The sequence below is a fragment of the Phocoena phocoena genome, chromosome 6 (assembly GCF_963924675.1).
Source record: "Phocoena phocoena chromosome 6, mPhoPho1.1, whole genome shotgun sequence".
Taxonomy (NCBI): Eukaryota; Metazoa; Chordata; class Mammalia; order Artiodactyla; family Phocoenidae; genus Phocoena; species Phocoena phocoena.
Genome location: NC_089224.1, coordinates 101,685,546 through 101,710,756, shown reverse-complemented (window position 1 = coordinate 101,710,756; position 25,211 = coordinate 101,685,546). Strand labels below are relative to the sequence as shown.

The window sequence follows — 25,211 nt, the reverse complement described above, 5'->3', positions numbered from 1 at the left end:
CATTTCTCTTGGGTAGATCCCTATGAGTGGAATTGCTGGGTCATATGGGAGGTGTAAATTTAACCTTATAAGAAACTTGTTTTCCAAGTATTCCTCTCAGCAACGTATAAGAGTTCTAGTTACTCAGCATCTGTGTCAACTCTTGGTATTGCCAGTTTTTTGAAATTTAGCCTATCTATTAGGTATTTAGTAGTATGTCATTATGGTTTTAATTTGCATTTTCCTAATGAAAGATGTTGAACATCTTTTCAAGTGCTTATTTGCCATACACACATCTTTGGTGAAGGGTCTATTCTGACCTTTTCCCCATTTTTAAATTACATTGTTTCCTTATTGAGTTTTGAGAGTTCTTTGTATATTCTTGATCCAAGTCCTTTGACAGAAATGTGATTTGCAAATATTCTTCCAGTCAGTGGCTGTGTTTTCATCCTCTCAGTAGTATTCCAAAGAACAAAAGTTTTAAATTTATTTTAATAAAGTCCAATTCATAAATTTTTCTCTTACGGGTTTTGCTTTTGGTGTGTATCTAAAAGTTCTTTGCCTGACCCAAGGTCAATCAGATTTTCTCTTATGTTTTCTTCTTGAGGTGTTATAGTTTTACATTTTACTTTTAGGGCTATGATCTATTTTGACTTAATTTTTTACAGGGTGTGAGGTTAACTCAAGGTTCAGTTTTCTGCATATGGATGTCCAGCTGTTCCAACCCCATTTATTGAAAAAAGCTATTTTTAAAAAAAGTTTTATTTTATTTTTATTTTTGGGTGCGTTGGGTCTTCGTTGCTGTGTATGGGCTTTCTCTGGTTGTGGTGAGTGGGGGCTACTCTTCGTTGTGGTGTGCGGGCTTCTCATTGCGGTGGCTTCTCTTGTTGTGGAGCATGGGCACTAGGTGCGTGGGCTTCAGTAGTTGTGACACGTGGGCTCAGTAGTTGTGGCTTGTGGGCTCTAGAGCACAGGCTCAGTAGTTGTGGCACACGGGCTTAGTTGCTCCACGGCATGTGGGATCTTCCCGGACCAGGGCTCGAACCCTTGTCCCCTGCATTGGCAGGCAGATTCTTAACCACTGCGCCACCAGGGAAGCCTGAAAAAAGCTATTTTTCTCCATTGAATTGCCTCTGTGCTTTGTCAAAAATTAGTTGATGATATTTGTGAAAGTCTATTCTTGGGCTCTCTATTCTATTCCGTTGATCTTTGTGTTTATTCTTTCACCGATAACACATTGTCTTGATTAGTGCAGCTTTAGATTGTCTTGAAATCAGTTATTGAGACTCCTTCGACTTTATTTCTCTTCGGCTATTCAAGTTTCAACCAAAAAATCCTGCTGATATTTTGATCAGGGTTCATCAGCTCTGTAGATCTAATTGTCATGGTATGTCTCTCCATTTATGTAGGTCTTTCTGGTTTCTTTCATCAGTGTTTTGCAGTTTTTAGCATAAAAACCATACATATACTATTTTACTTTATATCTAAGTATTTCATATAGAGAGATGGCAAGAATTATCCATATTTTACAGACTGAGACACTGAAACGCAGAACAGTTAGACTTACTGAAGGTCACGGAGATAGTTAATTAGCAGCATATTTTGGTTTTCAGGTGTCCTGGGTCTCTCTAGTGTTTTGTTTTTTTAATTTAATTTTATTTACTTTTTTATACAGTAGGTTCTTATTAGTCATCCATTTTTATACACATCATTGTATACATGTCAATCCCAATCGCCCAGTTCATCACCCCCCACCACCCCTGCTGCTTTCCCCCCTTGGTGTCCATACGTTTGTTCTCTACATCTGTGTCTCAATTTCTGCCCTGCAAACCGGTTCATCTGTACCATTTTTCTAGGTTCCACATATATGCGTTAATATACGATATTTGTTTTTCTCTTTCTGACTTACTTCGCTCTGTATGACAGTCTCTAAATCCATCCACGTCTCTACAAATGACCCAATTTCGTTCCTTTTTATGGCTGAGTAATATTCCATTGTATATATGTACCACATCTTCTTTATCCATTCATCTGTCAATGGGTATTTAGGTTGCTTCCATGACCTTGCTATTGTAAATAGTGCTGCAATGAAAATTGGGGTGCATGTATCTTTTTGAATTAGGGTTTTCTCTGGTTATATACCCAGTAGTGGGATTGCTGGGTCTGTCTAGTGTTTTTACTACTCGTTTTCATAGGCAGAAGCTGCTTCTTTTTTTTTTTTTTAAACATCTTTATTAGAGTATAATTGCTTTACAATGGTGTGTCAGTTTCTGCTTTATAACAAAGTGAAAGCAGAAGCTTCTTATAGTGAAAAACGTGTACTTTGGTGTTATTTAGTTTGAGTTGCAGTTTGTTCTCCTGTGCTGGTTAGTTGTATGATTTGTTTCATCTCTCTAAGACTCAATTTCCTCCTTCAAAGAACCTTCCTCACACGATTGTGGTGAAGACTAAAGGAGGCCATATGTGTAAAGTTTCTAATGTGACGTTTGATATACATACAGCACATGCTCAATAACTGGTAATATCATCTCTGTTACTATTTGTAGTAAAAGGTAGTTGTTACAGCCTTTCCCAGAACTTGCTGTCTTGTCTCATTAATTAGATGAATTGTCTTTGAATTGTGGAAAACTGGCAGTGAGCCAGGGACAAGCACTAACAACATGGTCCTTAAAGCATGAGACAAATTTTTCAACAAAACCTATGTCATGCTACACTTTTTTTTTTCATATGTCTACCGTAAAGTAGAAGAAATGTTTTGCAGTAGTGAATTGTGATTGGGAATTTTAATGGATATATTTTTATTTTAAAAGGTAAAGCTTTCTTTAAAAGTGGTGGCTTTAAAACTTTCCATATTTCTACAAAGCCTGGTTTAACTCAAAAACTCATCAACTTTAGTATTGTTTCCCAGCTTTGCAAAGATCTGTGACCTTACACTGGCATAACATAAATGTGAAATATAATTTGAGTATCAGTGTTATGCTAGAGTAGGACCTTTTATAAAAATAAGAACTCTATGTTGATAATTCCTTTTCCCTAGAATGAGGCCTTTCTGAGATTCCTGTACTCTAAACCTACAAAGATGAAGTATGGGCCTAATAAAAACTACGTTTTGAAATAAATACCCCATACACTTAGGAAATCAGGTCTATAGTCAAGACAGTATAATTTGTTGTTGTAATTTTCTGTTCTTTTGATGTGCAGGCAGAGGTTTGAATTAAGTATTCCTATTTCCAACAATTATTTTTCCTTTCCTTTTCAACTTGAAAATCAGGAGAGACGTTATTTTTGTAGATGCTATCCTAGGTTTGTGAAAAAGGATGAAGTTTTATGTTGGATAGATTCAAAGTTGTTTTCCTGGTCTTTGTTTAAATAGAGTAGGATTTTTAATGATCAATCTCAAAGGGAAATAAGCAATTGTATATGAAAAGGGGTTGGAAATCCCATACATCTTTATGTTTCATTTTTTCCCTCTTCTCCCTCATTCTACATAGGAGCAATTACAATCCAAGACTTTAGTTGAAGCCAAAGGAAAAAGGAAAATTCTACTTCTTTTAGTTAAATAGCATTTTAAATCCTAAAATGTTCCACAGCTCCTTATGCAGTAATCAGCCGAAGCGTTAATCAGTTCTCGCTGTCTTAATTGTAACATTAGCTTTGAAAAAGACTGAGTTATTAGTTGGGTCCCATATTGACTTTAGTGCCACAGCCCAGCTAAAATCGTTGCTTGTGGTACACCATGGCTTCCCTCTAGCAAAATTTAAGAATCTAGTCTAGTAAAACCTCATTGCTTTTTTTAAACTTTTTTTTAATTTTAAAATTTATATCCAATAAAATTTACTCATTTGGTTCGCAGTTTTATCAGTTTTGACAAGTGCACAATCAAGATACAAAACAATTTCATTACTCCCTCAAAATTCCCTTGAGCTTGTAGTTAGCCCTTCCCCCTACCCGCCCCCCCACCCCAATTCCTGGAAAACCCCTGATCTTTTCTCTGCTCTTATATATAGTTTTGCCTTTTCCAGAATATCATGTAAATGGAATCATATAATATGTACCTTTTTGAGTCTGGCTTTCTTCATGTAGCATAACGCATTTGAGGTCCATCACATCCTTGTCAAAGCATCCATGTCAATGCTTCCTTCCTTTTCATTGCTGAGTAGTATTCCATTGTAAGAAAGTACCACAGCCTATCCAGTTCACTAGTTGAAGGACATTTGGGTTGTTTCCAGATTTGGGTGATTATGAATATAGCTCTATAAACATTTTAATACAAGTTTTTGTGTGAACATAGGTTTTCATTTTCCTTGATAAATACCTAGGAGTGGAATTGCAGAGTCATATGATGAAGGTATATTTAATTTATAAGAAACTATTTTCCAAAGTGTCTGTACTATTTTGCATTCACAGCAATAGTTTTTGAAAGTTTCAATTCCTCTGCATCCTTCCCAGCAATCGATATTGTCATTTTTTTGTTTTGTTTATTTAACTTGAACCATTCTAATAGGTGGGTATTCATTGCCTCTTACTGTGCAATTTGCTCTTTGACTTCCATTCAGTAGATGCTGTTATAATGGTTGCATTGTGTGTGTAGAGAATACTTTTAAACATTAGAATACAGTTAATAGAGAGAGAGAAAAGAAGGAAAAGGAGGAAGTAGAGGAATAAGAGGTTATTCTTTGGGAAGTTGGGAAGATGTGTTTTTTTCTTTGGCTTTTAGGGTACAAAGCAGGAAGTGGTGACAATTGTACCAGTATGATGAGTGCCGCCATAACTCTTGTCATATGACCTCTGTTCATAATGCTCCCCAAATATTTTATATCCTGGAATCAGCTTATTCCCATCTAATGATAAGCCTGAGAAACTCAATTTCTCCATAATTATAAATGACCTCTAGATCGTGCCTTACAAAATAATTATGTTTTCCTGAAGGAGATACTAAAGTGTATTTATTTTTTACTTAAGTGTATATTTTCAGATAATTTTAAACTTACTAAACTTGAATTTTTAATGTTTTAAATTTTCATTATAAGATTAAATACTGAGTCTTAATATATTTTAAATACTTATCTTCTAGTTTTTGCTGCTTTGAGATTGAACAGAAGATGCCATATTATAGTACAATTTACTATGTCTTCTGAATATGGGGAAAAATGAAAAGTTTTAGAATAGCCAAAAGCAGTTTTTCTTTCCTTCTTTTTTTTTGGTATTCTTAATAGATATATTTTTTGTATTCTTTCAATATCTGAAGATACTGAAAAGCAAGAGTGAAATGATTGTTGAAGGAATGGAGTCAGAGATTGAGTTTTGCAAAGATATTTCCACAGTTTTGCAAGAGGCTATAGATAGAATTTCAGGCTATATTCCTGAATCAGATTCCTGTGAGTGCTCTGTGTTAGTTGTATTTACAAGTATTTTTTTCAGTATCTATGCTTAAGTGCAATACTTGTTTCATAATCATTTTAGTTCAGCAACAGTGCTGATATCAATGAACATTTCTTTATGAGATTTGCATCATGAATTGACTGAGGACACAATTTTTTTCACTTTCTTATTCAGTCTTTTTCAAATCTTTCACTTCTTTTATAGTTCTTTTTTATCTGCAAAAGGCTAACACACTATTGTATCAAACTGCCTTAGTCTTCAGACATCATAGTTAATTACAGCACTCAGAAAGGACTTCAGAAACAGGCACAGAGAAACAAAGGACACATTAATTAGGCCATATTACTACAATTAATATTTTTCTAAAAACTCCCATCGAAGTAGCTGCAGTTACCAAAACATAATTAAAATTCTGTAGATGATATAATGGACTTTTTACTGAGCTAAGGACACGAGTTGGTTAAAAGTTGAATGTAGGGAGAAGCCTACCAGGTGTATGAAAAGCCCGGAAAAGATCTTTAATATGTTCAAGGAGATAATCTCTTACCAGGACAGGTGTTTTTGCATAAAGAGGGGACTTACGGGACTTCTTAACAAAATTACTTTTTTTTTTCTTTAGGGCTAAAATTTTCATCTTTTGGCTTTGGTAAGGGATGTTTGAAGAGTGCAGTGTTTAATTAATTAATTAATTTTTAATAAATTTATTTATTTTATTTATTTATTTTTGGCGGCATTGGGTCTTTGTTGCTGCGTGCGGGCTTTCTCTAGTTGCAGCGAGCAGGGGCTACTCTGTTGCATTGCGTGGGCTTCTCACTGTGGTGGCTTCTCTTATTGCGGAGCACAGGCTCTAGGCGCACAGGCTCCAGTAGTTGTGGCTCACGGGCTCTAGAGCATGGGCTCCGTAGTTGTGGTGCACGGTCTTAGTTGCTCCATGGCATGTGGGATCTTCCCAGACCAGGGCTCGAACCCATGTCCCCTGCATTGAGGTGGATTCTTAACCACTGCACCACCAGGGAAGCCCTATATTTCTGTGTTTTTGTTTTTTTGCGGTACGCAGGCCTCTCACTGCTGTGGCCTCTCCCATCGCAGAGCACAGGCTCTGGACGCGCAGGCTCAGCGGGCCATGGCTCACAGGCCCAGCCGCTCCACGGCATGTGGGATCTTCCCGGACCGGGGCACGAACCCGTGTCCCCTGCGTCAGCAGGCGGACTCTCAACTACTGCGCCACCAGGGAAGCCCCCTATATTTCTATTTTTAAACAATTTGGCTCCAGATTTTAGTTTCTTATTCTTCTTCGGGGTTCACGTCACCGTATTTCATTGTTCTTCAGAAGCCAAACAAAAAGAAATGTCTCCCTGCTCATATATATGTTACTCTTCTCTATTTTTCTGTAGAGTTTTCCTAAGAATTATAGGGCACTGAAAGGAAACACGCTACTCAAATGATGGCGAGTTTATTCCATATTTACTCATAGGCAACAAAATGAGCCTTTTGGCATTTCATTCAGACTTGTCTGTGATTAGCGTTTTGTGTCCTCTTCATCTTGTTTCACTCCCATTAACATACACACTAGTGCCTTACCATCAGTCATGTCACAGACTCCTTTGTGCCGCTCTGGTGTCTAAGATTCTACCTCATTAAAAAGTCAGCACTTCATCTCTTGTCTTTGGCTATAGGTCCTTCCCACTGCTTTTATCGATTGACATGTCTTTTCTTCTTTTTTCATATTGCCAGTCTCCTAGAAAATTGCATTGTTTCTGCATTAACTCCTATCTGGTTCTGTATGAATGTCAAGAACTGTGAAGGCTCTGAGAGTTTACTTACAAGCTAATGAGTTATCCTGACACAATTTAATGCATGTTCATAGTCCTTTATATTTATTACTGTTGCTCATACTATTCATTTAATTTGGATCATTTCATTTGAGGTTAAACACTGGGATAGGGCCTCAGATTCTGAGCTCCAAACCGAAAAGATGCATATGTTCCCTGGCACTTGACTTGGTATGCTTTACTTCCTTCCCTTTGGTTAATCTGGGGAGGAATGTTAATGTGATAGTGTATTTTTGTCTTGCTATATCAGGTGATAGCACTTCATCCTGGCACTAGGGTGATCGTCTCTTCTCTTGCTGAAATATTTGCAGTTCACCCCACTACCGTTAGGATGATTAGTACCAAGGGCATATGATCAATAAATGCTCTTTTTTTTCTCTCTGAAACCATGTCCTACACCCTTTTGCTTTCATCGTTGTATTTGTAGGCACCCATGTTGGTAATGTATGGAGCCCAGCATATGAAGGATACGCTGTTCTTCTCTACCTGACCCACAGCTTAAATTCCTGAATGTCAGGACGCTAATTCTATTTCACAGACATTGTCCAAAACTGACATGGTAATAAACCTAATCCCAGGCTTTCAGATCTCATCACAAAGCTGTGGCCTGTGAATCTGGCCATCTAAATTGTGTTTCTATTATTTTATTTGGAATCCCTTTCTTCCAGCTATTGTAGTAATTAGTTCGGCACTCCAAACGGCTTCCAGTTTATGTGTTGGGCCTGAGTGTTATAGGTACTGTATTATGCCTGTTTACAGATGAGAGAAGGAAGGGACAAGGAGGTTAACTAACTCACCTAAGGTCATAAAGTTAGTAAGTGATGGAGCTGGATTTAAACCTGTAGCTGTCTGCTTCTATCGTCTGTGCTCATATCTGCTTCACTTTACTGCCTTAATCTTTAAATTACTGTTGTATGAGGGTCATGGGTGGTAGTTGTTGTTATGGGTTCAAACAAGGGGCAATAGAATTAGAGTTTATGGAGGAGTAAATTTCAGCTGATTCTTGAAATAAGGGACAGATTTAAATATGTGGAGAGGAGAGAACATTACAAGGAGCACAGAATGGGACTGAAAAGAGTATGTTCAGGGGATAATGAAAAGGCTGAATCAGTTCTATAGAAATAATAAATAACCAACAAACTTGGTTACTACTGAAGTTTTATCCGTAAGACTTGATTGAAAAAAATACTTAGTTTTTTGGGCTTCCCTGGTGGTGCAGTGGTTGAGAGTCCACCTGCCGATGCAGGGGACAGGGGTTCGTGCCCCGGTCCGGGAAGATCCCACATGCCGCAGAGCGGCTGGGCCCGTGAGCCATGGCCGCTGAGCCTGCGTGTCCAGAGCCTGTGCTCCGCAACGGGAGAGGCCACAACAGTGGGAGGCCCGCGTATTGCAAAAAAAAAAAAAAACACTTAGTTTTTATCTCAAAGTTCTTAACAGTTTTACTAAAAATGTTATTCATTGGGAACACTGATTCACATTTTAGATGGAAGCACATTAGTAAAGAAATAATAGAATAAAATTCTCAGTTTTTATTATAGAGTTTTTTAGTCCATTCATTTTTCTTGAGCTAATTCTGCCCACACCAGCACAATTTGCTTGGTTTAATTTGTGATGAAATTGGTCCAGCAGGAGGAATTGAATGTATGTTGGAATTCTGCCAGATTTTGGAAGAAAATGTTATTTTTAGCATTCTGGTCATTTTTGGTAGAGTGAAGGCCTTGCCATGAAGTTGTTATTGGCAGGTTTACAGACCACTAAACACGGCTTCCTTATTTACAAAAACCACACACACACACACACACACACACACACACACACACACACACACAAACCAAGAAACTAGACATAATGTGAAAACATGTAACTCTGTCACAGAAATGTCATGCTTATGTAGCTTAGTAAAACTAAGAATCCTGATTGAGATGGGAAGCTTATTCCTTTCCTAAGTTTGGGGCTGAAGAAATCTGAACTCTCCTCTGGGTTTTGTACCTAATTCACCACTCAAGCTTAAAATATACATAAACAAATCACTTACATATTCATTCATTTGGTATATTTACAAATTAGAAGAGGTGTGAAGAGCAGAGAGATAAGCTGACACCAAAGGTTAGGAACTGAAGAAGTGTGGGCCAAGAGCTGGTCAAGTGAGAATATCTTTGTGGAATCCTTTGTTTGGACTTGTGTGCATAAGCTATTTGTGATGACATAAAGAATTTTGAAGGTTAATTTCGTTGTCTAGAATAGAGAAGCAAACTTCTTTATAGCTTTCTTTTTAAGACTCTGGATTTGCAGTTTATCCAGTATCTTTTTAAAAATCATCAAAAGTTATGTTAAAGATTTTTTTCAAGCTAAACTTTTATCTATATGTATAATGTCATTTTATATATTGATAGTTCCTTACTTATTCAGAAGTATAATTTGTCATAGATTTCTCTGAGCTTTTTTTTTTTTTTTTGTGGTACGCGGGCCTCTCACTGTTGTGGCCTCTCACGTTGCGGAGCACAGGCTTCGGACGCGCAGGCTCAGCGGCCATGGCTCACGGACCCAGCCGCTCCACGGCATGTGGGATCTTCTCGGACCAGGGCATGAACGCGTGTTCCCTGCATTGGCAGGCGCACTCTCAACCACTGCGCCACCAGGGAAGCCCTCTCTGAGCTTTTTAAACCGAGGTCCATAGCTACTTTGGAATGGGGGCTATTTCTAAAATATGTACAAGGTTTTATCTGCAATTGACTTTAACTACATGTTTCTGTATATGGTTAGAAAGTCCTATGTTGATACTTTGTCAAACTATGTGGAAAATACTTTCTTCTTAATAGAATGAGTATAAATAATAGCAAAAAACAAATCCTAACTGACCTTTAAATGTATCTGCATTAAAAAGCTAAAGCCGCTAACACATATATATGGAATCTAAATTAAAAAAAAAAATGGTTCTGATGAACCTAGGGGCAGGACAGGAATAAAGACGCAGATGTAGAGAATGGCCTTGAGGACACGGGGGTGGGGGGGCGGGAAGCTGGGACGAAGTGAGAGAGTGGCGTGGACGTATATACACTACCAAGTGTAAGATAGCTAGTGGGAAGCAGCTGCATAGCACAGGGAGATCAGCTCGGTGCTTTGTGACCACCTAGAGGGGTGGGATAGCGAGGGTGGGAGGAAGATGCAAGAGGGAGGGGATACAGGGATATATGTATACATATAGCTGATTCACTTTGTCATATAGCAGCAACTAACACAATACTGTAAAGCAATTATACTCCAATAAAGATGTAAAAAACAAAAAAAATCTAAAGCTGGGACTTCCCTGGTGGTCCAGTGGTAAAGAATCCACCTTACAATGCAGGAGACACGGGTTCGAGCCCTGGTCTAGGGAGATCCCACATGCCGTGGAGTAACTAAGCCCACATGCCACAACTACTGAGCTCGCATGCCACAATGCGAGAGCCCGCGTGCCACAAACTACAGAGCCCACGCGCTCTGGAGCCCACGAGCCACAACTAGAGAAGAGAAAAACCCACAGGCCACAACTAGAGAGAAGCCCGGGTGCTGACATGAGGAGCCTGGGCGCTGCAACGGAAGATCCCACGTGCCGCCACTAAGGCCTGATGCAGCCAAAAATAAATAAATAATAAAATAAATCTTAAAAAAAACCCACGGAAATGATTTTTCTTTTTTTTCGGTACGCGGACCTCTCACTGTTGCGGCCTCTCCCGTTGCGGAGCACAGGCTCCGGATGCGCAGGCCCAGTGGCCATGGCTCACGGGCCCAGCCGCTCCGCGGCATGTGGGATCTTCCCGGACTGGGGCATGAACCCGTGTCCCCTGCATCGGCAGGTGGACTCTCAACCACTGCACCACCAGGGAAGCCCCTTGGAAATGATTTTTTTTTTTTAAAAGCTAAAGCCAACTACTTCTAAATATTTTCATTCAAAAAACTGTTTGAAATATCTAAAGAAAATGTTTATTTTCTAAATCTTTTAATTTGGGAAAGAGATTCAAATTGTGATTGGTTTTAACCCACTGATCAGGATGCCCCTGTAAACGTTCTCACCTGGGATTTATTGTTTGTCATTTCCTCACCTTAAAGTTTCACCTGGGATTTATTGTTTGTCATTTCCTCACCTTAAAGTTGCAATTCTCTGTTAATTTCTTCCTGGGAAGAACATACTAGTTCATGATTCCAGCTGTAGCACAATCTTGTCTGACCTGTATAAGTTACCACAGTCAACCGTCTGCGCTTTTGCTGCTATACAGCGGGATTATTTATTATTTAACGTGTAGTCATTTCCAGCATGTGCTCTCAGTGCCATGTAGATAAGCATAGGCCCTGCCTTTGGAGATTTCTAATCCAGAAAAACTAGTAATATACAGACCCACCCATACATTGGAGTATAGCGTAAGAGGGCTAGAAGATAAAGAGTGCTGAAAAAGAAATTGAGAATGTTAGTTTTATAATTAGTTTATATACTTTACTGTATATAATTCCCAATTTAAATAAACTAAATACGATAGAAAGTGAATTTGAACTAGACTTAATTTTATCCATCCTTACAAAGTTGTCATGAATATTTATTAAGAAAAATAAAATAGAGCTCATTTTATTAGGAAAGCATTAAACCTTAATTGATATCTCTTTCCCTCTTTTCTTTGCAGGATATGTATGTAACTGCTCTGTGGTTGGAAGCCTGGATGTGAATCGCTGCAACCAGACCACAGGGCAGTGCGAGTGTCAGCCAGGTTATCAGGGTCTTCGCTGTGAAACCTGCAAGGAGGGTTTGTACCTGAATCGTACTTCCAGGCTCTGTCTGCCATGTGACTGTAGTCCACGTGGAGCCCTCAGCATACTCTGCAACAGGTAAGCAGCAGAAGTTGAAGGTAAAATTAATTTTATTTTATTACACACACAAAAAGGCCTCTGCTCTCAAGGACCAGACTGGTTTAAATAAAGGGGCCATAGATTTACAAAATATTTCACATATTTTTTATCATTTTGTGAATTATATTTGATGTCAAGATTTAAAAGCTTCTAATTTACTGATTTAGTTCTTCAAAAGCACCTCAGTAACCAATTTTGCCTTGTAATAGTTTCTCTAAATTTCATGGGAAAAAAATATTGAGAAAGCAGTCTGCTTCCTGGAAGCAATAACTTCCAGGCATTTCCAGTGAAAATGTCCTTGTTATGTTTATTAACATACTATTAGAGTTTCAGGAAACTTATTCTTTGGTTTATTTTTTCTTTTTTCAAAATTCTAAAGCTGTTTCTTTGCACATGTAAGGCTTAAACTTGGTAATATCCTAATGTCTTTAATTAGTGTGAAAAAGACTGGTTTCACTCTATGTACCAGTATATACATTTTGGGGGACCAAAACTAGATTAAGCAGAAATTGTCTGGAAATTACCTTTAAAATAGTAAATTATTTGTAGGTGACTTAATCTAGTAGAACAGTGCCCTGTAATCTAAGGATCTGCCTTCTACTCCACTGAAAGTAATTATCATTTGACCTTGTGTGAGGTACTTAGCTTTCTGGGGACCTCAAGTGAAAAAGCTGAAGAGGCAGTGTTATGTGATGAAAAGAACAGAGCTTTAGGATCAATCTAACCTGGGTATGGATCCAAGATCGGCTGCCACTTAGGAGCTTTGTGATTTCAGCAACTTATTTCACTTCTCTGCGCCTCAGTTTCTTCTCAAGGTTGTTGTGAAGGTTAAATGAGTAGAATCTATGTAAAATACCCAGCACACCTCACTCAATTAATTCTGGTTTCTTTCAATTTCAGAGGAATATTGTTGGCTTGATGAGGGAGTATTTTTTTTTTTTTGCGGTACGCGGGCCTCTCATTGTTGTGGCCTCTCCCGTTGCAGAGCACAGGCTCTGGACACGCAGGCTCAGCGGCCATGGCTCACGGGCCCAGCTGCTCCGTGGCATGTAGGATCTTCCCAGACCGGGGCACGAACCCGTGTCCCCTGCATTGGCAGGCGGACTCTCAACCACTGCGCCACCAGGGAAGCCCGAGGGAGTATTTTTAAATAATCTTTAGCTCCTTGGCAGAAAAGTTTCTTTATACTTAGCAGTAGATACTTCGGATGCTTTATAAATCATATAGTTACAGGGACTTCCCTGATGGTCCAGTGGTGAAGTCTCCGTGCTTCCACTGCAGGGGGCCTGGGTTTGATCCCTGGTTGGGGAACTAGGATCCCACATGCAGCGCGGCGCAGCCCCCCCAAAAACTTGTACAATACTGTATCGTATTGTACTTCTATTAAAAATATAGATTTGAACTTAAGAGGTTTATAATTTCGAATACAACAATAATTGATGTTTATGATGCTTGGTATTTTTAAATAGTTAACTGTCTAAATCCTCATAGCAACTCCTTTTATGTAGGTTATTAAATCACAAAGATAGTAAGTGGCAGAAAAGGAATTCCAAATTTGGTCTTCCAGTACTAAGTCCAGTATTCTTATCATCATGCCGTATAGCTTCTATAATGAGAAAACATAATCACTTTGTTACTTGAGTTTGAGAATATAACGGTTGCTTACCATTGCTCCCTTTACTCCCCTAAAACATGCCGACACAAGTTATATTCAGAAGGCCCACATTTCTTACCATTTTAAAAGATGAGATTTGTGTAAGTTTGTTCATTCTGGTACCTAAAGGCATGTCCACTACTTTTTTTAAAATAATATTTATTTATTTGGCTGTGCTGAGTCTTAGTTGCGGCACTCGGGATATTTGTTGTGGCATGCGGGCTCTTCGTTGTGGTGTGTGGGCTCCTCCCTAGTTGCAGGGTGTGGGCTCCAGAGCACATGGGCTCTGTAGTTGTGGCATGCAGGCTCTCTAGTTGCGGCATGCATGCTCTCTAGTTGTGGCACGTGGGCTCAGTAGTTGCTCCATGGCATGTGGGATCTTAGTTCCCCGACCAGGGATCGAACCCGCGTCCCCTTCATTTGAAGGTGGATTCTTAACCACTGGACCACCAGGGAAGTCCCCTGTCCACTACTTCTTTTAAAATAAGATTCTGCAAACACATTTGCTTTGAGTACTTTTGGAAAGATAAAAAAGTGTTTACTTCTAGGTCAAACTACCTTATTAGAGGAGAAAGAAATGAGAAGAGTGAGAGAGAGTTTGAAAAGCTGGAGAAGAGGGAAAAAAGTAATACTAATGTTTATGTAGTATACTGCTGTGTTCATAGGTCTTTTACAAATTACTTATTTATCTTTTCCCTGCCAGTGAATGTCATCAAGTGACACAGGCTAAAACACCATTCTGAAAATAGGTAGTAACTATAAAGTAGTGGAAAAGTGCACTGGACATTCGAAAGTCTAGGGCAGGGGTCTGTAAACCAAATCCATGAACCAAATCCAGTCCACTGCCTGTTTTTGTAAATAAAGTTTCATTGGAGCACAGAAGCCTCATTTCTTGATTGTTTTGGCCCCAAGGATAGGCATATTAAAATTTTGAGATAAATCCATAATTCTTTTCTATGAGTTACTACAGAGTAATATTTAATTAAATTTTAAAAATAATATTATTTCAAAATATCAGGCAATTTGTCAGAGCAAGCAATGCATCACAAAAGTCATTTAAAAACTTGTACTTAAAGAAAGTCATTAGAAGGAAGGCATGGGAGCTCAGAATTCAGCTCTAAGCACTGCATTTCTTTTTTTCTTTTTCTTTTCGACTTTTAATTTTATTTTATTAAAAAATGTTTTTAACATCTTTATTGGAGTATAATTGCTTTACAATGGTGTGTTGGTTTCTGCTTTATAACAAAGTGAATCAGCTATACATATACATATATCCCCATATCTCCTCCCTCTTGTGTCTCTCTCCCACCCGTCCTATCCCATCCCTCTAAGTGGTCACAAAGCACCGAGCTGATCTCCCTGTGCTGTGCGGCTGCTTCCCACTAGCTATCTATTTTACATTTGGTAGTGTATATATGACCATGCCACTCTCTCACTTCATCCCAGCTTATCCTTCCGCTTCCCTGCGTCCTCAAGTCCATTCTCTACATCAGCGTTATTCCTGTCCTGCCCCTAGGTTCTTCAGAACCTTTTTTTTTTTTAGATTCCATATATATGTGTTAGCATACAGTATTTGTTTTTCTCTTTCTGACTTACTGTCACTCTGTATGATAGACTCTGAGTCCATCCATCTCACTACAAATAGCTCAATTTTGTTTCTTTTTATGGCTAATATTCCATTGTATATATGTGCCACATCTTCTTTATCCATTCATCTGTCGATGGACACTTAGGTTGCTTCCATCTCTGCACTATTGTAAATAGAGCTGCAGTGAACACTGTGATACATGACTCTTTTTTTTTTTTTTTTTTTTTAAATTTATTTTTATTTTTTGGCTGTGTTGGGTCTTTGTTTCTGTGCAAGGGCTTTCTGTAGTTGCGGTGAGCGGGGGCCACTCTTCATCGCGGTGCGCGGGCCTCTCACTGTCGCGGCCTCTCTTGTTGCGGAGCACAGGCTCCAGACGCGCAGGCTCAGTAGTTGTGGCTCACGGGCCCAGTTGCTCCGTGGCATGTGGGATCTTCCCAGACCAGGGCTCGAACCCATGTCCCCTGCATTGGCAGGCGGATTCTCAACCACTGCGCCACCAGGGAAGCCCCATGACTCTTTTTGAATTATGGTTTTCTCAGGGTATATGCCCAGTAATGCGATTGCTGGGTCGTATGCTAGTTCTATTTCTAGTTTTTTAAGGAACCTCCACACTGTTCTCCACAGTGGCTGTATCAATTTACATTCCTACCAACAGTGCAAAAGGGTTCCCTTTTCTCCACACCCTCTCCAGCATTTATTGTTTGTAGATTTTTTGATGATGGCCATTCTGACTGGTGTAAGGTGATACCTCATTGTAGCTTTGATTTGCATTTCTCTAATGATTAGTGATGTTGAGCATTCTTTCATGTGTTTGTTGGCAATCTGTATATCTTCTTTGGAGAAATGTCTATTTAGGTCTTCTGCCCATTTTTGGATTGGGTTGTTTGTTTTTTTTGATATTGAGCTGCATGAGTTGCTTGTAAATTTTGGAGGTTAATCCTTTATCAGTTACTTCATTTGCAAATATTTTCTCCCATTCTGAAGGTTGTCTTTTTGTCTTGTTTATGTTTTCCTTTGCTGTGCAAAAGCTTTTAAGTTTCATTAGGTCCCATTTGTTTATTTTTATTTCCATTTCTCTAGGAGGTGGGTCAAAAAGGATCTTGCTGTGATTTATGTCATAGAATGTTCTGCCTATGTTTTCCTCTAAGAGTTTTATAGTGTCTAGCCTTATATTTAGGTATTTAATCCATTTTGAGTTTATTTTTGTGTATGGTGTTAGGGAGTGTTCTAATTTCATTCTTTTACATGTAGCTGTCCAGTTTTCCCAGCACCACTTACTGAAGAGGCTGTCTTTTCTCCACTGTGTATTCTTGCCTCCTTTATCAAAAATAAGGTGGCCATATGTGCATGGATTTTTTTTTTTTTTTTTTAATTTTTTTTGCGGTACGCGGGCCTCTCACTGTTGTGGCCTCTCCCGTTGCGGAGCACAGGCTCCGGACGCACAGGCTCAGCGGCCATGGCTCACGGGCCCAGCTGCTCCGCGGCATGTGGGATCTTCCCGGACCGGGGCACGAACCCGTGTCCCCTGCATCGGCAGGCGGACTCTCAACCACTGCGCCACCAGGGAAGCCCTGCATGGATTTATCTCTGGGCTTTCTATCCTGTTCCGCTGATATATGTTTCTGTGTTTGTGCCAGTTCCATACTGTCTTGATTACTGTAGCTTTGTAGTATAGTCTGAGGTCTGGGAACCTGATTCCTCCAGCTCCGTTTTTTATTCTCAACATTGCTTTGGCTATTCGGGGTCTTTTGTGTTTCCATACAAATTGTAAGCACTGCATTTCTTACTACAAGAAAGGAAGTTAAATTGACATGAGACTTGAGGAACAGAAATGGGAAGTTGCAGGACTATGTACTTTGGCAAGAACATATGGGTGAACTCTGAGGAAACACCTCTATGTTCTGCTCTGCGATAAATTATATGTGGGTAAGTTAAGGGAAAAAGGAAATTGTAGGCAAGTAGTGTGATATGTAGCAGAAAGGAGGTGGAATCTGAAATTAGTACTTTGATTCCATTCTTGATTTAGCCACTTACTAACTGTACAATCTTGATCCTCAGTGTTTTCTACTGTAAAATAGGATTCATAAATGTAGCATGAAGAATTTTTGTGAGAATTAAATTGTGTGTGTGTGTACCCACTTACATTGTAACTGGCACTTAGATTCGGCTCAGTAACACCCCAGTAGTTGAGTCTGTTTTTATTTTATTTTATTTAATTTATTTATTATAAATTTATTTATTTCTTTTTATTTTTGGCTGCATTGGGTTTTTGTTGCTGCACATGGGCTTTCTCTCTAGTTGCAGCAAGCGGGGCTACTCTTCGTTGCAGCGCAAGGGCTTCTCATTGCGGTGGCTTCTCTTTGTTGTGGAGCACAGGCTCTAGGCGCATGGGCTTTGGTAGTTGTGGCATGCGGGCTCACTAGTTGTGCCTCGCGGTCTCTAGAGCTCAGGCTCAGTAGTTGTGGCACATAGGCATAGTTACTCCGCGGCATGTGGGATCTTCCTAGACCAGAGCTTGAACCCGTGTCCCCTGCATTGGCAGGTGGATTCTTAACCACTGCACCAACAGGGAAGTCCCCTGTTTTTTTTTTTTAAATGAGGAATAGAATTGGTGACTCACAAAAGAGGAGAATTAAGTCACCCAGTCTTGGGTATGAGTAGGGGTTGGGATATCTGTTTCTGTTGGTAGGCTAAAGAAGAAATTGTTCACTGTAGAAGAAAAAAAAGTTTAGCTTATTTTCTTCCATTTTAAAGAAACCCATATATGCTTTTTAAAATTGGACATTTCATACTTTAGAATAATAACAGCTAAAATGAATTGAATGCATGCTAGGCACTATCCTAAGGCCTTTGCAGGTAGTGATTAATTTAATCCTCACAGCAACCATATCAGGAAGGCACTATTATTATTATTCTCATTTGTACAGGAAAAGAGTTGCAAGTTAGGTAATTTGCCTAACTTATGATATAGTAGCCAGTAAATAAGAGTTGGAATTGAAACATATACAGTCTGGATCTATAGTATATATTCCTATCCATTATGTTGGTATAGCCCCTCTCGAAATCTCAGATATTGAGCAAAGTGAGTGAGTATTGTAAGAAACTTTGATGCTGTGGTGCCAACTACTTGATATTTTATAGGAATTTCTTCTGATTATATAGTTGGTGCTATATAAATAACTCTTCTTGGGAAAGAGTAATCCCAGTTTTAGCTTAGTAGACATTGAGAACATTAGAGGAAGTTCATAAATATATGCTAAATTTCTAAGTAGAGTAGTTTAGAGTAGTAAAAAAGCAGGAATAATTAAGAAAGGATTCCCAGAGGAGGTAGGAACTGAGTTGTGCCTTACAGGTTATGATTTGGGAAGAGAGATGAGAAGAGAAAAAACATGTGAATCCAAGAGAATTTCCTAAGTTTATGCCATGAGATGAGAAATATGATCTCCTAACACATATGCAAATTCTCTTCTGTCATGACCTTCTTGTTCTTTTTTTTTTTTTTAAATGAAAGTAGAATTGTGGACTCAATTCTGTCCAGATTCTCTGATACATCTACTGTCATACATCTACTATGAATGAATAGCTGGCTTTTTAAAAATTTATTTGCCTGTTCTTTTTGTTTTGCCTGTTCTTTATGCCCATATATTTCAGTGGGAGTTTGTCCCAGTGAGGGTAGAATTTGGCTGCAGGAGCCAGATGTGGGTTGTGCAATGTCTTTGTGTGCAAACACAAGTTCCTTTATGTACTGACAGATGGCCACCCCTCACATCAACAGTGGTGTTCCAACCTGTTTAATTGGGAAGGATTTGGTCTACAATATCTGTCTTTTCACTTTTGCTTTTGGAATGCATTTCTAATATTTTCCTGGTTCACATTTGGACATATGTTGAATAAATGAATGGAGAAATCAGCATTTTATCTCAATAAAGCAGTATGCCTAGTGAGAGCCTGACTCTCTTAATATAGCCTTAGAATGTCATCAGGGTTGACTTATATGTAGGCAGTAATATACTGATTTGAGATTTTTTAATGTATCCATAGTAGGTTAGTATACAAGGTGCATCATTTAAAACTGTCTCTGTGAGATAACGAAGTTCTGTCGTTGTGTAATATCCTTTCCCATAAAACCTGTGGTTGCTGCTGTATAGTGTATGTTGAAATATTTACTACTTTGCATTTTTAATTATGGGAATATGCCCCAGGGCAGAGTGCAAAATTTTACTCATGAAATAAACTTAGGCTGAAATAAATGTCAAATAGAAAGATGACAAAATCGCCAAGACTTACATTCATATGGGGCTCTGAAAATCATCTGTTGTGTAATAATAAGGAGTAACAGTTGCTTGTGTAAACTCTTACTTATTACTTTGCCTGTAATTCTGGGACATCAAGAAAAAGTTATTTGATCACTAGAAACAATTAAAACTTGAGGAAACCTTTGTCATTTTATTCACTTATTTCATTTAACAGACATTGCATTTGCCAACTATATGTCAAAAGATATTATTTCTGTGCTCAAGGAACTTGAAATGGAAAGATAGAAACACAAACATAATATGAGTATTTATAAAGTACACAGGAGATTCAGGAGGTCTTGAGAGAGGAAGTTGCATTTAAGTTGAAATCTGAAGGATGAGTAGAAGTTTGCATGAAAGAACAAGCCATGTTTTAGTAGACTACAAGTGGCTCACTATTTCTTGAAGGCAGGGAACACTTGACAGTGGTAGAGAGGAAAGGTTGAAAAGATGAGATTTTTGTCTATTTGCTTACTGTTGTATCTCTAATACCTAGAATAGTGCCTGGTACAAAGTAGACTCAGTAAATACTTGAATGAACAGAATGAGTGAATGGTTAAGAGTAAACAGGGCCAGACCACGAAGGGCCTGATATGCCATGTAAATTAGTTTGTCCATTGAAGAATACTGAGTAAGGAGTAACATCGGATTTGCTCGTTAGAACAATTACTCCATCAGAAGTCTGGTGGATAGAGAGAGCGAGCTCAGGCAGAGAGACCATGGAGAAGGCTATCGTGTAACTCTCCAAGCAAGAGAAATTAAAGGGCTGATCTAAGGCATTGACACTGGCATTGGCAATGGTGCTGGAGAGGAGGGAACCAGCGTAAGAGAGAAAATCTACAGAACTAGATGGTTGATTGTATTTATAGAGTAAGAGAGAGATAGATATGACTCCCATGTTTTTTGCTCTGGCTCTGGCACAGGCACATGAGTGAAGAGATATTCTATTAACTAGATAAAGAATACAGGTGGATAAGCAAGTTGAAAGGAGATGATTATGATCTTAGGCTTCAACATGTTCATTTTCTATGGGACATTCAGATAGTGGTGTCTGGTAGACACTTGCATATGCATTGTGTGCCAAACTCAAGAAATCTTATAAACTAGCTAGCATATTCTTAGGAAAGGAAACTAGCATATTCTAAGGAAAACAAAGCAAAGCCTCATAGCTTTAATTTTACTTAAAAATAACTTTATTCTATACCCCTGTTATTATTCTTGCAATTATACCAATCTCTAGTTTAAATTACCTTTTTTTGGGTACACTTCAGTATTCTTTTCCTTGAAGATAGAATTTTAAAAGGTAGCTGTCTTGGTCAGAAGCAGGTAACTGATCTCAGCCCTTATCCTATCGTGGTTCATTTGTTTCAGTAAATGTTTCTACAGTTCCAAATGGTTTATATCTTAGAAAATAAATCATGTAAAGTTCATGGTAAAACAGATTAGAATAAAATTTGAATGTTAATAAATAGCCAGACAGGGGCTTATTTAGAAAAGGCACTGAGTGCATTGAGGTTTAAGTGTAAATAATGCATGTCTATTACAGTTTGGAAAGCTTTGTATGTTTTTCCGTGCACTCTGTGTTAAATCCTCCTTTCAATACAGAACATGATCTGCCCTCCTGGTCTTCTAATTATTAACTAGATATCATCTGTAGTCGAATGAAAAAAACAAACAAAACACTTTTTCCTCCCAGCTATTGGTGACCTTTGTGAACATTAACATAACATGTCACAGTGAATTGATGTGGTTGCTGTTGATCAAATGCGTAATTTTTCCTAAACCATATTGCAGAATCCTCTGCTTCTTTCATTTTATTAAGCCAGTTTTAGGTCAGTTTGGAATTTTTTAAAGAAATCTTTTAAAGTTAAAGTTTTATTATTGATAATATTAAAAGATTATTTATTTTGCTTCTTCTGAGAAGGTCCCCCAAATCTGTAGTTATATATATGCTAATGCTACAGATAATCAAGTTCATATAAATGTAGTATTTGGTACCAAGGTACTTATTTGTTTAACAAATTATGTGCAAGATACTTTAACAGACCTTGTGGGAAATAAATAAGACAATGTGAAGACCAAAGGAGCTTCTTGTCTAGTAAGGTCATTAAGAAATACATACATACATATATATATATATATATATATATATAAAACAAGGTAAAAACTGAGCCACATCATAAAATAGAAAGATAAAATGTTAAGGGAATTAAACTGGGAGATATCACTTATAGCTGGAAAAATCAGAGATGATTTCATTGAGGAGATAGCTTTTGACCTCAGTTTGAAGGAAGGAAAGGATTTAGACATACAGAAGTGCAAAAGGTGGAAAAGAACATTACAGAATAGAAACAGCAAGATTAACATCTCAGAGATGTGCTTACACAGGATGTAAGGTGGAAGAGCAGTGGGGCAGAGGAGATAAATCTGGCAAGTCCTGCTGGGGTCAGGCCCCAGAGGGCCTTAAGGGCCAGACACATGACTTGGATTTTATTCACAGAGCAATTTTAAGCAGGTAAAAGATCAGCACTGTGTTCTAGCAGTAGTAGATTGGGTGGATATAGGTAGGGGGAGATCAGAGGCAGAATGAAAACTGTGAGATTGGAGAGACTGCAGAGAGAAAGGAGAATGGTGATCTGCCCCATGATAGTGTTTCTGTGCATAATTCTCTAGAAAGTTTATGATTTTTGCATTAATACATGCACACAAATCTAAAGGTAGTTTGTGTTTCTAAGTTGAATTTAGGGAAGTGCTCAGTCCCAGGATTCCTTCTTAGGCCCATACCCTCACGGTATGCTTACCGTTCTTCCTTTGTTGCAGGCTGCAGGAATTGAATCTGCTTTCCTATGCTTCAGTAGTTGCTACCACCCACTGTATCCCATGGGATTTTTATTCCCTCATAAGCCTTGCTGCTAAGTGTCAAACCATGTCCCCATACTCATGTTCTTTCTGTGTTGCTGAAAATAAATCCAGGTGCCCTTTACCTTTTTTGTTTGTTTGTTTTTTGCGGTACGTGGGCCTCTCACTGTTGTGGCCTCTCCCGTTGTGGAGCACAGGCTCCAGGTGCACGGGCTCAGCAACCATGGCTCATGGGCCCAGCCGCTCCACAGCACGTGGGATCTTCCCGGACCGGGGCACGAACCTGTGTCCCCTGCATCGGCAGGCGGACTCTCAACCACTGCGCCACCAGGGAAGCCCCCCCTTTACCTTTTAAGCATTTTAAAAACTATTCATCTTTATAGAGAGGCCTGTGGGGGTAGCAAACAATAGATATGGGGAAGTTGAAAGCTTATACAACTGGTGAACTTTCTGCGAACGGGCTTCAAGTATAGGCATACCTCTTTTATTTTACAGTTAATTAGTCTGACACTCATATGCCTCAGTAGCATAAATCCAGTGCCCTCTTTTTGCATCAATCCATTCCCCAACAATTAATTACTAATTTTCCAGTAGCTCTAGGAGTCAATCCCCCTCTAATGCTGAGCATCAGGGGAACATGATTCTGATCAGTTCACTGATCTTGTTGTTTCTTACCCTTATATTGAATTTTGGGGTTGAGGCCTGACCCTGAACAACCTGACAGATGATGCTTGCTCACTACTGAGATGATGCTTTTACTGGTCCAGAATCGTTGACAGCAACGCTTCTTTGAGGTAGGATGAACCCACTCCCTTGGTTCCAAGTTCCTTCAGTTATACTCTAAATTGGGACTCGGAAGTTATAGAGATTGTAACAACTGGCTCCTTTAGTTTATACGTGCAGCTACATCCCAGTGTATAAGCCAGTTCCAAGAGTACTGGTTGAGGACATTTTGTAGAATCTTTTACCTAACAAACTATAAGTCTCCCTTCTTCCCCAATACAAAAGGTCTGTTAAACCCTTCTCTCAGGACAGTGGGGCCTCTTCACTCTAAACCTACTAAGGGAACCCTAACTTAAATGATTCTTTTTTTATTTTATTTTAATTTTTAACATCTTATTGGAGTATAATTGCTTTACAATGGTGTGTTAGTTTCTGCTTTGTAACAAAGTGAATCAGCTATACATATATCCCCATATCTCCTCCCTCTTGCATCTCCCTGCCACCCTCCCTATCCCACCCCTCTAGGTGGTCACAAAGCACCAAGCTGATCTCCCTGTGCTATGTGGCTGCTTCCCACTAGCTATCTATTTTACATTTGGTAGTATATGTAAGTCCATGCCACTCTCTCACTTTGTCCCTGCTTACCCTTCGCCCTCCCCGTGTCCTCAAGTCCATTCTCTACGTCTGTGTCTTTATTCCTGTCCTGCCCCTAGGTTCTTCAGAACCTTTTTAAAAAATTTATTTAGATTCCATATATATGTGTTAGCGTTTGGTATTTGTTTTTGTCTTTCTGACTTACTTCACTCTGTATGACAGACTCTTGGTCCATCCACCTCACTACAAATAATTCAATTTTGTTTCTTTTTATGGCTGAGTAATATCCCATTGTATATATGTGTCACATCTTCTTTATCCATTCGTCTGTCAATGGACACTCAGGTTGCTTCCATGTCCTGACTATTGTAAATAGAGCTGCAATGAACATTGTGGTACATGACGCTTTTTGAATTACAGTTTTCTCAGGGTATATGCCCAGTAGTGGGATTGCTGGGTCGTATGGTAGTTCTAGTTTTAGTGTTTTAAGGAACCTCCATACTGTTCTCCATAGTGGCTGTATCAATTTACATTCCCACCAGCAGTGCAAGAGGGTTCCCTTTTCTCCACACCCTCTCCAGCATTTATTGTTTGTAGATTTTTTGATGATGGCAATTCTGACTGGTGTGAGGTGATACTTCATTGTAGTTTTGATTTGCATTTCTCTAATGATTAGTGATGTTGAGCATTCTTTCATGTGTTTGTTGGCAATCTATATATCTTCTTTGGAGAAACGTCTATTTAGTTCTGCCCATTTTTGGATTGGGTTTTTTGTTTTGTTGATTTTGAGTTGCATGAGCTACTTGTAAATTTTGGGGGTTAATCCTTTGTCAGTTGCTTCATTTGCAAATATTTTCTCCCATTCTGAGGGTTGTCTTTTCATCTTGTTTATGTTTTCCTTTGCTGTGCAAAAGCTTTGAAGTTTCATTAGGTCCCATTTGTTTATTTTTGTTTTTATTTCCATTTCTCTAGGAGGTGGGTCAAAAAGGATCTTGCTGTGATTTATGTCATAGAGTGTTCTGCCTATGTTTTCCTCTAAGAGTTTTATAGTGTCTGGCCTTAAATTTAGGTCTTTAATTCATTTTGAGTTTATTTTTGTGTATGGTGTTAGGGAGTATTCTAATTTCATTCTTAAATGATTCTTCACCCAGTCAGTAGGATCCGCTTGAAGGTTATTTTCTACCTCTGCCCAAGTGGCAAAGCAATTGCAAACTTCTCTTGCTAAAGAAGAAAAAACCCACATATTTAATCTCTAGTTAAACATCTCTCTGATAGGACATTTTACTACACTTAAAAAGTTTAAAAATCTTACAAACACGTAGTATTTTTCTGGGCTGTAGTTTGGAAATAGCACACAACACAACTTGGCAAATACTACTAACATTATTACTACCACCATCAACCCCAGAATGAACAGCATTAACATT

At 38.7% G+C, this 25,211-nt stretch overlaps 1 protein-coding gene across 1 annotated transcript in view; it reads left to right on the top strand.

Moving 5' to 3' along the window:
• MEGF9 (multiple EGF like domains 9) overlaps positions 1-25,211 on the top strand; it is an 80,980-nt gene that overhangs the window by 30,309 nt on the left and 25,460 nt on the right. The window contains exon 2 of the mRNA XM_065879707.1: positions 11,849-12,050. Coding sequence (XP_065735779.1) covers positions 11,849-12,050 — 202 coding nt within the window. The remainder of the gene's footprint in view (positions 1-11,848; positions 12,051-25,211) is intronic.